Below are 16,907 nucleotides of genomic sequence, written 5' to 3'. Positions count from 1 at the left end.
GATGTACAAATGCGTTTTACACAATTGATGTGTGTATGGATTGCGATAACAGTTGTATGAGCCCCTAATAAAATGTTTTTTTAAAAAAGCTATGGATTCAGTTTGTAATTTTCTTCACAATAAAATGACATGTTTTCAGCTTTGAAATTTTGCTCCACTTTGATATTTCCATAGTTGAGTTGACTTCCAGGTGGTGTTGTCATTCATGCATAATCTCATGTTATCTACTTAAGATTAGTCTGGTTTTTACAAATTCCTTTCATTTCTGTGTATCTAGGCATGCCTAATTTTACTCACATGGTAGAGGGACAATTTTGCTGTGTATTTGAGCCTTTTTTGGCTTTCAGAGTTTAATATATGTCATCCCATTATTTCTTTGCCTGCATAATTTTTTTAAGATATCAGAGCTTAGATTTATTGGTTCTCCTATGTAAGCAACTTTATTTTTTCAGAAGCCCTGGTTGTATAGACAGTTACACGCTCAACCACTAACTGCAAGGTCCGCAGCTAGAAATCACCAGGTATTGCATAGGAGAAAGTAGAAGCTATCTCATCCCATGAAATGTACTATCTTGGAAACCCTAAGGAGCAATTCTACTCTGACGTGTAAGGTCTCTATGAGTAAGAATTGACTCAGTGGTCGTTGGCTTGATTTGAGCTTTCATGTTTTCCAAAATTCCTGATAGATTCTTGTTTTTGTAAAGTATTATTATTATGTCCTTGTAATTTTCTTTTGTGGTCTATCCTATATAGAGTTCATTCAACGTCTTGATTTTGTATATTCTCCTATTTTATGGTTTTGGAAAATTTTATTTCAACTAATGCCTTCACTATTTTTCTCTGTATTTGTTTTATTTTTCCCTCTTCCTGCTTTGGAATTCTGATTACATGCATATTATTCCTCTTCATGGTGCTCACATAATTAGTCTTTCATCGGCTTTTTGTTGTTGTTGTTTCTGATCGTGCCTTTACCTGATTAATATTGAAATATTTGCCTTCAAGTTTTCCAGGGATTCAATTCTATACTTTTGCCCTTTCAAGGGTTATTTCTGAATTTTAGTATTAATTTTCTAGATTTCTATCTGCTTTTTGGTAAGATTTCTAATTTTAAAATTTATTTTGTCTTGCGTTGTTATCCTGAATTCTTTAAATTTTTCCTATGTTTTCCTTCATTTTACATGTAGTTTTCTCAATCGTTTTCCCAATTCATTGAAAGTACCTAAATACCATTCATCTGAATTCCCTATCAACCAGCTCCAATGCCGTTTTGTTCTGAGAAGGGTCTTCTGGATCTCTATTTCAGTCGCTTCTTTGAGCTATTGTCTTGTTTCTTCATGTGCATTAAAGACAGTGTCTTTCTCCAAGACACTATGGTCTTGATGTATTTGTCTTTAAGACTGGATTAAAAAAATAAGGGCAGGGAACAAAAAGACAAGAATAAAACAAAACAAGGGAAAAGCTGGGGAAGCCCCCTCCCCCCCCAAAAGAAAACGGTGGGAGACAGGGCACCTGTTCTAGGTAGGCATCCTCTGTCAGCCAAGGAGCTCACGGTGGCAGAGGGTGATGTTCTGTCTTAAGTGGAGTTCCTACCAGGTCCTATGGTCTTTAGTCAGACCGCATGATCTGGGGAAGCAATATGTGTAGGCTCAGAAAGTGGCTGAGATCACAGTGTTTGTCCTTGGAAAGAAGTCTTAGGTCCTAGGGAAATTTGGTGCAGAGTGGCTGGTTCTGGAAGAAATCCATGCTAATTGTGCTCGACTTATACTATCAGACAGAGTCCGCTTGCCTCCAAACACGGAGGTGGTGCACCAGGAGCCCAATCCAACGCCTTTGATAAGACCTCTTGTAAAATAGGGTATGTGAATGGGTGTGGAGTTATATCATCAGCTGCTGAGTGGTTGATCAACAAGAAGGTGCGCAAACCAAGGGAAGATTCCAGCAGCATACTGGTGTTGTCAGGCCACTGTGCACACGGAATGCCGCCTGCAAAACGTCCAGATGGTTGCACTGCACCGGGTCAACCAACACTTCACCAGTCTGCTGCCTCTCTCACTGCTTTTGTTCATCGGAATCTCATCTGAATCTAGTATTCTCATCGTTCTTTCTTTCATTTGGCTGCTCATGCCTTTGATGTGGAGGATCTGAGGAGTGTGTCTGTCTAGACCACCATCTTTTGGGAAGTCTGATTTCCACCATGTTTCTTTTGTTAATTATTATTATTTTAATTTTTAAACCGTTTATTGGCACATGATCCACCCATCATACAATTAAATAGTTCAACCACTGCAAGAGTTGTACAATCATTACTGCATTCAATTTTAGAACAAGGTTCTCATTATATTTCAAATCTACAATTTCACTAATTTTTGAAATCCCCTTGTATAGTCTTTATATCCCACATTCATATATGTACAATATTTTTATGGATGTTAAATCTCAGGGTAAATGTTTATTATTATTCTAAATTTTTGTTCTTTGGTTTTTTTCTTGCTTCCTATCACTTTAATGATCTGCTATATAATTTGTGTATCTATGTCATGTGTCTCTTATCTTGTTGCTTTTAAATATTCGCTTTGGAGTGGAGTTACTTGACTATGATGTGATTAGGTGTGGACTTTTTATTTTAATTTACCTTTTTTTTAGATCATTGAGATTCTTGGTAGTGTAAGTTGATATATTTCATCAATTTGAAAAAGTTACTAATCTTTATCTATTCAAATATATTTTCTTCTCCATTACCCTCTCCTCTCTTTTCATGCCTCTGATTATAAGCAGTTCTAAAATGCTAGAACTCTAATTTGCCTTGTTCTTTTGTGTTTCCTATTTCCACATATATACTTTCTATGGACTAGTCTTCATGTTCAGTAACTTTTTTGCAGGTGTGTCCAAGTTACCATTAAACTTGTTTAATTGTGAATCTTTCCTCTACAAGATTGTTGCCTTCATTTCTATCGCTCCACTTTAGTTCTACATAAAATTTCTCTTCTTGCTGTTACTCAACCAGGAGTAAAAGAAGGTATGTAATTTTCTGTCTTAAACACTTATCAGTCTTGAAATTTACTTAATTATATTTCTTTGTGTCCTCAAATATGTTATGGATTTATAATACAATGATATTTACAGCTGATCTGTATTGTTTTTGCTTAAGTATCTTGTCACGTTTGCATTTGACTTGACATAAAATTGCTACATAGTTTTTATGAATTTTACTTTGTTAGATGTCATTTAGTTGGTTCTGACTCATAGCAGTACTTGTTCAAGCAAAAAAAACACTGTTCAGCCCTGTGTCCAAAAAAAAAAATTCTATGGATTCTAATTGTTCAGGGGTGACCAAGTCACTATTGATGTTTTATCCTGTTTTCTTTGTCTAGTCTTCTTCAACTCATCAGAATGCTTTTTTCAAGTATTTTTGTCATTATTGTTGTGGGTTATGGAAACTAAGGAGAGAAACAAACAAAGCCCAGCCATCACAGAAAGGACACTTCAAAACTGCCCACATTTTATTGTTGACGAAGATCTTATTGAATGCAGCTTTCTTGAGAGTGAAGAAGTAATATAACATTACATATCTTTTCATTTGTTCCTTATGCAGTATCAGAATGGTTTAAACAAAGTTGGAAAAATTTGCTAAATAAAGAAAAAAAGTCTTTTTATACGTCCCCAAGACAAGTATTTGATTTCAAATTCTCTGAGAGGGGAAATTTAAATAGCCTGTACCCTATAAGTGTGCTGGAGGGTGAGTCTTTATTCCATTAGTGGCTTTATTTCTTGTAATTACTACAGAGGAGTCACAGGGAAGTTGTGCTAGCATACTTATGCTATGGAAAGAAATACTGGAAGACAATTCCTTCCCACACTGCTTTGTGGTAGAGAACACAGGCCCAGTGGCTCGAAGGAGGATCTGACTCAGAAGACACAGATTACATGCACTCACCCAGTTTGACAACAGGAAATGATTCTAGTTTCTCCTATCTAGTAACTTGGATGCATTCTGAAGACACTTGGTCAGGATAACAAGCAAAAACTTGACTTTTAAAATATGTGATTATTTGCAAGTAAACCTCAATGTACAGGCATGCTTATAAAATACTCTTGCTGTAATTGCTGCTCTGCCTTCAATCAGCAAGTCATCCAGCACATTGTCCCTTCCTTACACCTCCTCACCCAGGACATGCCACCACTGCTCATTATTTAGCACGATCTTACTTTGTCACCACTCCTGACTTGAGTAAAACGGAAGACACATTCAACGTACCTGTTTACAGAAAAGCAATGGGTACATCAGGGGGTGACTGCCTGGCACCCAGAACCTGCCGGAAAATGCAAAGACGAGGTTCCATTCCAGCTTCCTGGAGGTTTTCTCCTCAGGCCGCTGGCCTTTCAGAGAAAGAGCCTGGAGGTTTCTTGTTTCAGCTGCTGGGCAGCATGCTGGTCCTTGGACACCTCGAAGCCATGCTTTCATTGAATCACATGACTCTGCCATGACAAATGTAACAAGCCCGTTTTCACCAGAATCATACAAGGATGTGCAAGGTTGGCTCTGGGGACTTGGGAGTAAAATTAAATACATCCTTCTGAAATCATGAAAACGAAGTAAAATGCCCACTGGGAAACGTGAATAAAGCTCCAGCAGTTTTCTGAGCAAGCTGCTCCAATATAGTCGGGTTAAAGAGTATGTTTCACGTACTGCCTGAAAACGGACACGGGTCATTTGGATTCTTCTTTTTAAAAAATAGATGCTCGTGCCTTCTGATTAGTAATGTGGATCCCCCAGGATACAAAGCTTTTCACAAACCCTGATGTTCCCTGCTCCCTACCCCTGGTTATGTCAGAAGTCTCTGCATTGCAAACTCAGAATCGTCTTCATTTATTGACTTAACTATTGGAGCAGGAGACAGAATAGCAACGGATTCAGGAAACTGGCAAGCTCAGTTATGTGGCTTTTCTGAGTCTTTGTGTACATAATCTAGAAAATCTGCTAAGTGGCCATTTCAAACGATTGACCCAGCTCTCACAGGTCTCAAGTTTCATCTCTAGCAAGCCACTGTGCCAAGTTTTCCCCCAGCCTATCTATCATCATATGAAGCTCTGAGAGAAGGCGAATCCTCTTGTGCCGGTGTCTCTCCGTCACTTTTCATGAGAAAATGTGACAATGGAGTGATTCAGATTTCATTCCAAATTGTAGGTCTCCCTTGTCACAGAAGACTTCTAGGTTCTCACTGCAGAGACATATCGACTAGTGGCTATCTGCTTGCTTATGAGCCATGGCCACCCCCACCTAGCGTGAACTTCGTTATCGCTGTTCCAAGGTGCTGTTAGGGGAAGCTCCTTTATGTTCCATGTAGCCTGTGGAAACAGCTCCCTATCTTTGCACTAGTAATCTCAGTTCTTAACTTACAATGTCTATAGCCTGCACAAACGGTGCGTTACTATCAAATACGAGAGGCTGAGCTTTTCCTAAGCGGCAGACATAAAATTGTTCCACAAGTGTACTCTATGAACCACTTTTCACAGTTCTAATAAATACTTTAGATATAAATACCATCACTTTAGCAAGAACCTACCTATCTACACATGAAGGAAGGGATAGAATGAATGAAAACCCAGTTATATTTCGATGTAGCTCACATTTCATTCCTTAGTTTTGGGGGGGTTTCTTTTGAAACACAATTGCATATGACCCATACTGAGAGGCCACTTGCTCTACAAAATAAACTATCAAAGAATAAGTGATAAATATACGAAAGGAAATATGTATCATTTACTACAATCATTCCCCACCCCTCAAATGTGGCGAAAGTTAAAACAGAGATAGAGATAAGGGTATCAATCGAATACACTTTAGTTTTCAAAGCCAGTTTGGGGCTGTTGTCATTAGTTGGCATTGAGTGCACTCTGAGCCCTGATGAGCGCGTGGGTGCAGAGGAGAACTAACTGCTCCGTAGGGCTGGGAAGGCGGTGGGTTTTCAGAAGCAGATCACAGACCTTCTGAGGTGCCTCTGTGTGGGTTTGAACAGCTAGCCTTTTGCCGAGTAACCAAGTGCTTAGCTGTTTAGGCCCATCAGAAGACTAATTTGAGGCAGAAAGGATGAATAAGAATATAACAGAACGGGTATGCCTTACTTTAAAATTTTATGTCAATGGATATTCTATATGTTTAATTAAGAAAACAGGATGATTGGTATCAAGTGGAAAACAATGACCTTTTCCAGTCAGAGAACCCGTTCACCCAGTTAATGCCAAATCCAAGAATTCTGAATGCTTCCTACGTGCTCAGTCACATAAAAGAGTGGGGGAAATCAAATTATTGTCACTGGTTGTGAAAGTTCAAATATGCTCGAAATGAGTAGCCTAAGGACATAGTTTTGTGTGAGGGTCAACGTTGCCTTGGACCCAATTGATGTGGTTTTTACGGTGAGAGCAAGGCTCCCACCAATCTCAGAATTCCATTAACAGGAGCCCAGGGTTAAAGTGCAAATACTTCGAAGAGAAACAACCACATGATTTAAATTTACTTGTCTTACTATAAGTAAGTCAAATGGCAGCAGTTCTGACTCTGAGAACAGGGTTTTATGATGGAAAATACACCAAGGTCTAGCACATGGCGGAAAAAGACTCAGCTAGACTCACTGCCACCAAGTCCCTTCTGACCCACCGAGACACTAGAAGACAGGGAGAACTGCCCCTGTGGGTTTCCGAGGCTGTCATTTTTAAGGGAGTAGAAAGCCTCCTCTTTCTCCCTCAGGCTGGCTGGTGGTTTTGCACTGTTGACCTTGCAGGTAGCAGCCCCATAGCCATTTAAGAGATGGGAATTGTTGTTAAGTCAAACTACCAACTTGATGGTCCCTGGGTTGAGTCACTGTTCTTTTCCAGTAAGATTTTAAGCTCTATAGGTTTGCCATTAGACGCCTCTAAAAATTCTTCACTCAGTCATGTATTGGAGTGGGTGGGGGAATGGCACTGAAATCAAGGCTTCTAATTGATGCAACCTGATTCAGTAATAGCCAATAAAACCACAGTGGAATGGGTCTTTCCCCTCCCCCCCTCCCCCATGTAGGTGAATCAGGATGTTAATGAGAATGGAAGAAATTACAGGTCGATAGTTAGACCTCATCTGCCCCTTAGAAAACAAGGGCAACTGTGCCTGTTGCATAGCAACCAAATTTCTTGAGTGGCTGAATTGAAGACAACTGTGCCAGGCTCAAAGAAGACAGCCAGCCAGGCCCAGCAGAACCCCCTTTCAGTGTGTGCCTCTCTCTGCGGTACAGGCAGCCATCCACTGTCACGCAGTGGACTCGCGCACCGAGTCTTCCAGTCTAGGGCTTCAGCCTGTAAAATTTCCTCTTCCAGATCCCCTAGATTTTAACCATTTGGGTCTGTCCCAGGTTTCCGTAGTTGGCCATGACTTACCCAATTCCAACGGGTTGAAAGCCTTGGTTGAAAGAGAGAATTACGTTTTCTCGAGTTTTTATGAACGTGGATGGGCTCTGAGGTTTAAAGAAATAAAATCTAAAAATGAGTATCCTCAACTTCTTAAGGAAGAAAAGCGAGGAAGATAAACTGCACGTGAAATAGTTTCCTCATGTAAAAGTCCAGGAGTACGATTATATAAAAAGAAAATCTTCAACGGAAGCAAAACATCTTTGATGGGGCTGTGACTGCGATACGTTTAGGGAACTGGCCACCTTGGAAGAGTGCCCACATCGAATTCCGTCCGCCACCCAGTGGCCGCTAAAATTGTGTCTCTCCTGTGTTGGCTATGGCCCTGTAGCTTGCTCAACAACAAAAAAAAGGACATAAAAGACTTCGAGGTAGATTATGCCATACCAGCAATTTACAACCATCAAGACACATGCCCCCCCCAACCCCCGCATATTTTCAAATAAAATCACTGTAGTAAATGTTACATATTTCCTTTTCGCTACCTCAGTGGTTACCCACGTGGCTCTACCAATAAATACCAGCGCTTCCTGCGCGGTCCCCCGCCCTCCATCTACCTGGGTTCAGATACTGACGGGCACGGAGGACACCGAGCTGGCCCGGGATTCCCGGGTCACGTGGTTGGGCATGGCCAGGGTACAGCAGGACACGCCCACCGTGGCCTCGGGCAGCTCCTCCTCCTCCGTCCACTCGTTGAGCTCGGGGTGGAAGCACTGGATGCACTTCTTGTACTTCTTGTCGCCCTCGTTCCAGCCGCCCACCAGGTAGGCGCGGCCGTGCAGCGCCGACGCGCCCGCGGTGCTCACGCCCACGGGCAGCGGCGCCGCGTAGCTCCAGCGGCCGGCCGCCGCGCTGTACGCCTCCACCGTGAGCACGTCCACGCGCTCCCCGCGCGGCCCCAGCTGGCTGCCGCCCACCACGTACACCCTGTCGCCCAGCGTGACGGCGCAGTGCCAGCCGCGGGGCGTGCTCAGGGCGGGCCGCTCCTGCCACGCGTCGGCGGCCGGGTCGTAGGCGCAGACGGAGCGCGAGTACGCGTTGCCGATGTAGCCGCCGGTCACCAGCACGCAGCCGTCGGCCACGGCGCTGGCGTGGCAGCAGCGGGCCACCTCCAGGGGCGCCTTGGGCTGCCACTGGTTGCTGGAGGGCACGTAGCACTCCAGCGACGACAGGCTGCCCTCGGCGTTGCGGCCGCCCGCGGCGTAGAGCAGCCCGTTGAAGACGCTCAGGCTGAAGTGGGTGCGTTTCTGGCTCATGCTGGCCAGGTGTATCCAGGTGTTGAAGCGGGGGTCGTACCTGGAAAGGGCAGGGAACTCGCGTCAGTCCGCACGCGGTGAGGAGGTGGGCCTCTTTCTTTTCCCTGTCTTTGGAAAGACCTCCAGCCCAGCTCCTCACCTGGGAGCTGGTCCCCTGGCTCTTAAGAGGCCGTAAAAAGGTATGGCTTTGGCGCTTGCCAAGGCACTGGTGCCATGCCTCACCCACTCTCTGTAAGACCACCCCCTCTGCCTGGCCAGTTGGAAAGGAGCCCACCACACCTGGCCTGCCTGTTTCTCCTTGCATATTCAAATAGCCATCATTCCAGTAGGATTTATGAGCTATGTGTGTGGGAGCTATCAAAAAAAAGCAATCAAAAAAAAGAAACGCCCCACACTAAAGATAGACCCTAACTGTCCCTAGCTGATCTTACTGCTTCATTACGATAGGAATCGACTGATCGCCTGTCTCCGGAACGCTTTCTTGACCTGACCATTGCAACAAGTAAAAGCGAAGCCGCTCAACCGCGTCTGCTTTCTTCTGTTTAAAACGAAGCAGCGGAACTCATGTTCAAAAGCACCGAACAAAGGCCCAACTCTGCGTGGCGTCTCTATTTCCCAAGATGTGTTGGTAGGTAAAACGCTTTAGTTAAGGAATGTATGTTTTTCAGTGCGACGATTGTACCGTGAACACTGAAATCAATACTGCAAAAGCGCACCGACTTGACTACCAATACAGGAGTTATCAGTAGGAGGAAAATTAAACCGATGTTTTCCTGGTTTAGGTGTATTGGAAACACACAGCTCATTCCTTCAGTTTGCAGCTCATCTTTGTCCGTATTAACCCTTAAATTTAAATTTTAAAAAATGATAAGCACAGAAAAAATGAAATCACCTTTCTCATAATATACTATGTAAGTTCCCAGCTTTTGCTCAGCAGTTGGGTTGAATTTGAGCTACTCCCATGATATAAGCAGAATTTTCTCAATTTTTCATTTACATGGAAATTTAATTTTGTGTCATAAATCCAAGATAATTATGGTATCTGAGTTCCACGCTATTGGGGGGTTGTTATGCTTATATTCTTTTTCTGTGCATCAACTGTATTGCCATTTTCTCTACAGTTCCATTTTCAAACAAACCATCATGTGAATCTGTGGTAATACTCTTAATGATCTCATCAACTCTTGCCAATTATGAATCTGACAGGCCTCTCAGTAGCAACCCCTTCCAAGAAATTTGGTGTTAAAAAAAAATCTTTCTTCCCACTTAATATTAAAAACTAGATTCACTCGCAGTTTCAGAAAGGCAGTGCATTGTGAAAGCACCTGGCTAGAAGTGAGGAAAGATAAATTAGTGGGACTTCTTGGAGTAGCATGTCTTGCATATGTAAAATTATAATAACCATAGCTTTCCTGCAAGCCTCACAGACTACCGCAGAAATTGAGGGTGCAGGTGAACTTGCTTTATAAAGTTCTATACACATGCAAGGTGGCATTATTATTATTAATTATTATTTTTGGTTCATTGAGCCCATGCATTGAAGTAAGAGTCATGATTAATGCGCTTTTATGTCAGGGCAACTTCCCCATAATATCGAACCATTTCATTTCCGAATAAAAGATGCAGTACCTGCAGAAGTTGTTGACCGCATGCTTCGCTTGATTTCTTGCATCATTCTGGTCTTCACCACCAGCCACATAAAGAAACCCATCCATCACAGCCACACACTGATTAAAACTCTTGGCTGGCAGTTCTGTCAGCTTGCTCCATCCATTTTCAGGGTCTCTGTACAAGATGTCACGGCTGAGAGACTTCTCAGTCAGGCCTGGTCGTCCCCCAACGGTGACCAGGACTCGGCAGCCCCCTCGGATTCTTGTGCGTCTAGACTGCAGTGTGTTTTGATGATAAGGAAGTAAGTGGTAGTTCATAGCATCTACTAGAAGTTTGTGACAATCTGCGTCTTGCATCATTCTTGGTACAGACTGAACATAACTGACCAGGTCCTGAGCAGAGATGGTACCAAAGCGAATATTGCTCAGAAGATCTGCAGCGTATTTCACTCTCTTTGGGTCAAATTCTAGCCATCTCATAGCAATTTGGAATGCTACTATTTCAGAAGGCAACTGTAAATCATCATCTATGAGGAGTTCGTTAATTTGCTCGAAGGTAAGTTTCATAAACTGCTCTGATTCTGCAAATTCAAGGAAGTTATCCCGGATAAATCTTTGGGCGGCGGCTTTTGCGTTCTTCAGGGAGTACGTTTCAGCAATGTTAGCAACGTACATGCAGTTCTCAACACTCATCTCCTGTATCAGAAAATCACTGCACATCTTTACAAGCGTGTGGATCTGAAGATAAACGGCAGCGGAAATGATGCTTCCTATCGTATACAGGGAGAGAGTCAACTTCCCCGTGTAGGCATAGGCAATGACGGTGGCCAGGCCCAGCGGGGCGATGTCGTTGAGGTCCACCCTTTGAGTGGATGGGTCTTTTTTCAGGATGTTGTAAAAGTACTCACTGCAGGAAGCCATCACCGACTTGTGCACATCAAAGGATTTGGTTTTGGTGCCAATGACTAAGTCGCAAAGGAAGCTCTCCTGCCGCATTTTACTTAGACCTTCCAGGAGGTTGGGGCCATAGGAAGCATCTGTTAGCTCAGAAGAAATGCAGCTAAGGCCATTGCCTCCTTCCAGGAGCCCGTTCAAAGCATTTAGTTTGGCTAGGGGACTGTCTTCCACGATGATGGTCATCTCATTAATGTCGCCTTTGGTCTTTTTGACTGTCTTCTTTTTGGGTGCCATGTTGGCAAGCACACCGTCACAGGCAAAGGTTGCTAAAATGAAACGACACAGAAACACGATTTTATCATACCTGTGGTTAGGCTCTTCTTGTGCTACACTGAAGCACTTTTCATTGCTATTTGAAAATAGTTTTAGTGCCATAAAGTAGGTTCACTCACAGTGAGAGATTTAAAGACTTACGTTTAAGATTTAGAGACTACATTTCAAAGGCATTAAACTCGGTGCCTATTTTGTTAGTATTATTTCAGCATCCAACATTGCAGATAATTTTAGAAGGATTTCTATTACTAAATTAGACCTTAGGTAGCTATATTGATAAGTGATTATTTTACAACAGAAATGACCACATTTTCTCAGGTGCTGTACCGTAGACTCAACTGTGTAGACTCAAACTCCCCAAACTCGCTGCCATCAAGTCAGTATTGACGCATAGAAACTCCCCTGTGGGTTTCTGAGCCTGTAACTGTTTACGGGACTAGAAAGCCCAGACTTTCTCTGAAGGAGCTGCTGGTGGTTTTGAACAGCTGACCATGTGGATTTTAGCCCAAGGTGTAACCACTACACCTTATTAAATATCATCTGGAAGTCTCAGTTTGGATACATAACAAATGAATTGCAACCACTCTGGATGTTTTCCTCAATAAAATAGTAATATTCAGGAAAAGTCTGCCCTTGTAGAAAATACTATGGGAGGATGATTTTATTCCCAGTAGCAATGAAGCCTATTATGTTTGACTAGAACATAGACTCATGAAGAGCACTTTGTGGTTTTCCCAGAAGATTGAAAAGAAGAAGGTTCTACATTCAGATACAGTAAGATTAGTGCTGATTTTTATCTCCGTGATACCTTTTCTCATTGAAACTTAATGAAAATATTCCAGAGCTCAACTAAAGAATATGAGAGGACATCTATGAATTTTATTTAAAAATAAAAGCATAAGACAGCTGATGGTATAAAATATGAAAATAAAAATAATTCATAAATTATCAAGGGATTACGAGGGTGGGAGAGAGAGGGAGAGAGAGGGAGAAAAAGAGGAACTGATATCAAAGGCTCAAGTAGAAATAAATTATTTTGGAAATGTTGATGGCAATATATGTAAAAGTGTGCTTAATACTATTGAATGATGGATTGGTAAGAGCCCCTCAGTAAAATGATTAATTTAAAAAATTAAATAGCATATTGCATTGGGCAATAAATAAATAAGTTAAAGTAATGAAGGTGGTGCTTGCTTTATCAGATGTAAGGAAAAAAAGAAGAATTATTATGAGTGGTAATCAGAACCAATTGCTGTCAAGTTGATTCAAACTCCTGTCAGCCTCATGTATTACAGTGCAGAATTGCTCCAGAGGGTTTTCTTGGCTGTAATATTTATTGAAGGAGATCACCAGGCCTTTCTTCCATGATACCACTGAGTGGGTTTGAACTACTAACTTTCAGATGAGCATTCAAGTGCAAACCATTTGGGTCATCCAGAGAAAAATCAGGGGATAAAATTTATAATGGTCCCAGTTCAATTGGTTTCCTGCTTTACAAATTCACTGAAATAACTTCCAGTGAATTGAATTTCTAAGTGACGTACACAGAAACATGTATAAAAGCTACATAAAACTAGGATTTAAAAAAACAAACAACAACCCATAGGGCAGTAAAGGATCTTCTGGGCATGATACAACATCTAGAAGCATAAAGAAAAAGGCTGAAAGATCAGAATATAGAAAAAATGAGAACTCATATAAAAGAACATCATTTATTTAAAAGACCAGCAACAAATGGGTAAGCTAAATATTAATGGCATATGTAATAGATAAAATAATTGCCACATCTAATTAAAAATTGAACACAGACTATGAACAAGTATTTCACAGAAGATAAAGTGCAAATAGCCAAGGATGTTTCTTACAAACTACACTTACTATTAGTCAGAGAACTGTCACTTGAAAATAAGAGATCCTTTTTCCCCTCAAAGTTTCCTCATCAGACAGTCAATCTGGTAAGATTCCTCAGTGTAGCCGTTGGGAGTAGAATGGAGGTGTAAGAAATGGTGGGGTAAAGTTGATTCAGGTGTTTGGATGGTATTTTGACAGTGTCTATTTTTTAAAAATATCCCGGGAGGAGGGAGGGAAGGTGAGGGAGAAAGAGGGAACCGATTACAAGGATCTACATATAATCTCCTCCCTGGGGGATGGACAGCAGAGAAGTGGGTGAAAGGAGAAGTCAGATGGTGTAAGATATGACAAAATAATAATAATTTATAAATTATCAAGGGTTCATGGGGGAGAGGAGAGCGGGAAGGGAGGGGGAAAATGAGGAGCTGATACCAAGGGCTCAAGTAGAAGGCAAATGTTTTGAGAATGATGAGGGAAACAATGTACAACGGTGCTTGACACAATGGATGTATGTGTGGATTGTGATAAGAGTTGTACGAGCCCCCAATAAAATGAGTAAAAAAAAAAAAATCTCCTATTTTTTAGTACTGAAATTCTGAAACTAGGAATATGTCTCAAAGAAGTATTCTTCTATCCACAGAGCGATAAATTAATAAAGATGTTCATATTTTAAAGATAGTAACTTTTCTCCCATTATCAATATTATAAATATTTGTAGAAGCTTTAAACCTGTAAAGTATGCCTTTAGCCCTAGAATGTAGCTCTGAGAAGCTCTAGTATTAAACACAACTTATATAGACTTAAGTTTACCAAATATATATTTAACCCTTTAAATACCATGCAGATTAAATTTTGCTTTAACCTTTCTCAAAAAATTAATACAAGCATCAGAATTCAAGTACCTAAAGAAAATGGAAGAAATTATGAAGTAAAAGAACTTTTATATAGAATAGAAATTTTCGAATGGCAGCTCAAGACGACAAAATAAATTATTACCAGGAAATGTGGAGTTAGAAAACCCAATGGGAAGAGCACGCTTAGCGTCTCTCAAGTTGAAAGAACTGAAGAAAAAAGCCAAGCCCTGAACTGCAGTATCAAAGGTTCTGTGGGGAGATACTGAACGATGCAGGAAGGAGCATCAAAAGCCAGAAGGAACAAATAATGCCTTTGTACCAGAAAGTACTGATCCACATTCACCCATGTTAAGAGGCCGCGTAGGACCAAGAAGCATTGATGCTGAAGAAGGAAGTCCATGCTGCACTGAAAGCATTAACGGAACTGACGGAATATCCACAGTCAATGCTCATGGAAGCAACAGTCAAGAAACCAAACAGTGCGTTCCATTGGGTAATCTGCTGCAAAAGACTGCTTTAAAGTAAGGATGCCACTTTGAAGACTAAAGTGTGCCTGACCCAAGCCATAGTACTTTCATTTGCTCCCGATGCACGTGAAAATGGACCATTTAATATGGAAGACTGGAGAATAATCTGTTCATGTGTATTATGGTATTCAGATGAAGAACATTAAAGGGACCATGGACTGCCAAGAGAACAAACCAATCTGTCTTGGAAGAAGTGCAGCCAGGATGTTCTTTATAAGTGATGATAGTGAGACTTCATTTCAGGTAGTTTGGACATGTTATCAGGAGAGACCAGATTTGGAAAAGGAATTGTTTGGGAAAGTAGAAGGGCAGTGAAAAAGAGGAAGACTCTCATCGAGATGGACTGACAGAGTGGCTGCAACAATGTGTTCAAACATGATCATCGTGGGGATGGTGCAGGTCTGGGCGGTGTTTCATTCTGTTGTACTTTGGGTCACCTTGAGTCAGACCGATTTGAAGGTACCCAACAACATCAGAAGATACCCTATCTCTTGTACCTGTAAGTGAGTTTGACTTACAGCATTCACATTTTGTGAGGTAACTGATTTTTCCCCTTCATTTTTATATTGCATTATTCAACAATTCATAGTTGGTACATACCATTCCAGATAGTTGATAGATCATACAAATTACATCTTTATACTTTCAATGGTGTTGTACAGGTAAATCGACTCTTTCCAGAAAAACAAAAGCAAAACCAAAATCCCTCTGATTTATAATGTGCCCATTTAAGGCTGATTGTAAGACATCAACTTAAAATTGACAGTTTGCCAAATTTCTGAAAATTTAATTATAAGTTCTCATGAGCCAATGCAAGCTATCTCCAACCTACCACTCTAACTGCTCATATTAACACAAATGTATACTATGGTGCTCACCTAGAAGCAACTCAGGTTAGGAAGTTCATAAATTTATCTTACTCCTGCTGCTGCGTGGTATCCCATAGTGAGGATGTATAAAGAGTTATTCAACTGCTCCATGACTGATGGATGGTTAGGGATTTAAGTGTTACATATTTTCCTTTGTGTGTGTATGCATATGCGTGCGTTTGTTTTAAAATCTCCTTGATGTCATCATGAGAGGTAAAACTCGGCTTTGAGCCTCTTTGAAAAGGTTCTTCAATTCAGTTAAATGGGAGATGTGTTTAAGAAAGTCCTTAACTTTTATTATAAAATAACATAAAAGGACCCCTCCTCTCCATGAAAAAGAAAATTAGCAGGTCGGCAGGGAACAGAGAAGGCCTATTTTTTAAATTGCATTTTCTTCCTCGTTAAGCTCAAATCATCAGATTCACATTTATTTATTATTATGTTTTCTTTTTTTCTCGTAAGTTTGCTTACAAGACTGAGGCTCTGGTGCTGGAGTGGTTCTGTGGGGCTGCGGACTACAAGGTCAGGTGTTCGAAACCACAAGCAGCTCTTTCAGAAAAAAATGGGTTTTTCTACTCCTATAAATAGTTACAGTCTTGGAAACCCACAGGGCACTTTTACCCTGTCCTGTAGAGTCGCTGTGCATTGGCGTTGACTCAGTGGCAGTGAATTTGGTTTGTTTGTTTTCACAAGACCTTAGCACATGAATTCTTCCTCATTCTTTTTTGAAAACAATACAAAATGCATCCTAACCTTCTGACATCGATTTTGAATACTCACCATTATTTTGTTCCTCAAATGCATTTAACTTCTGTGTTGAATGTTCCCTTGTGGGAATTTTTGGAAATTAAAACAAACAAAAAATCTGTTTAGTAAACAGTTACCAGACATCTACTGCTGTGTGGACAGCACTGGGCTGGGAAGGATGGAGCAGCGCAGCCTAAAATTTATGGTGGAGAGACCAGTCACCGTAATCACAGAATGACAGGAACTGGGGACACAGTGCAGCCTTTCTGCTACATAGGGTGCATATGCCTTTGGGGATGTGGTCCTATGTTGTTGGAAGAAACCTTTCCATCAATATTTCATTCCTGAAACGGTAAGGCTAATGGCTACTCATTGTTTTAGGAAAATCCTAAACTTGAGAAGTCATCCAAATGCTTCAGACAGAAATGCGAACTATTTTAGCCATCATTTAAAGACTACTTCCCCACTACCACCACCACTATCATGATCCCAATTCTACTTTACAAATCTGGCTAGATCAGAG

At 41.2% G+C, this 16,907-nt stretch overlaps 1 protein-coding gene across 2 annotated transcripts in view; it reads right to left on the bottom strand.

Moving 5' to 3' along the window:
• Positions 1 to 7,049: 7,049 nt before the first annotated feature.
• The window catches only part of KLHL31 (kelch like family member 31), a 23,698-nt gene continuing 13,840 nt past the window's right edge, over positions 7,050 to 16,907 (bottom strand). For both annotated transcript variants that reach the window (XM_045294905.1, XM_004696349.2), the window contains 2 exons: positions 10,326 to 11,529; positions 7,050 to 8,736 (listed from right to left, as the gene is read on the bottom strand). In XM_045294905.1, coding sequence (XP_045150840.1) covers positions 8,004 to 8,736; positions 10,326 to 11,497 — 1,905 coding nt within the window. In that variant the 5' untranslated portion in view covers positions 11,498 to 11,529 and the 3' untranslated portion in view covers positions 7,050 to 8,003. The remainder of the gene's footprint in view (positions 8,737 to 10,325; positions 11,530 to 16,907) is intronic.

Source organism: Echinops telfairi, unplaced genomic scaffold, assembly GCF_000313985.2.
Source record: "Echinops telfairi isolate 266 unplaced genomic scaffold, ASM31398v2 ScPeMD7_3533;HRSCAF=4204_1, whole genome shotgun sequence".
Classification (NCBI taxonomy): domain Eukaryota; kingdom Metazoa; phylum Chordata; class Mammalia; order Afrosoricida; family Tenrecidae; genus Echinops; species Echinops telfairi.
The sequence above is the reverse complement of the archived record's forward strand: the minus strand, read 5'-3'. Positions and strand labels throughout refer to the sequence as shown.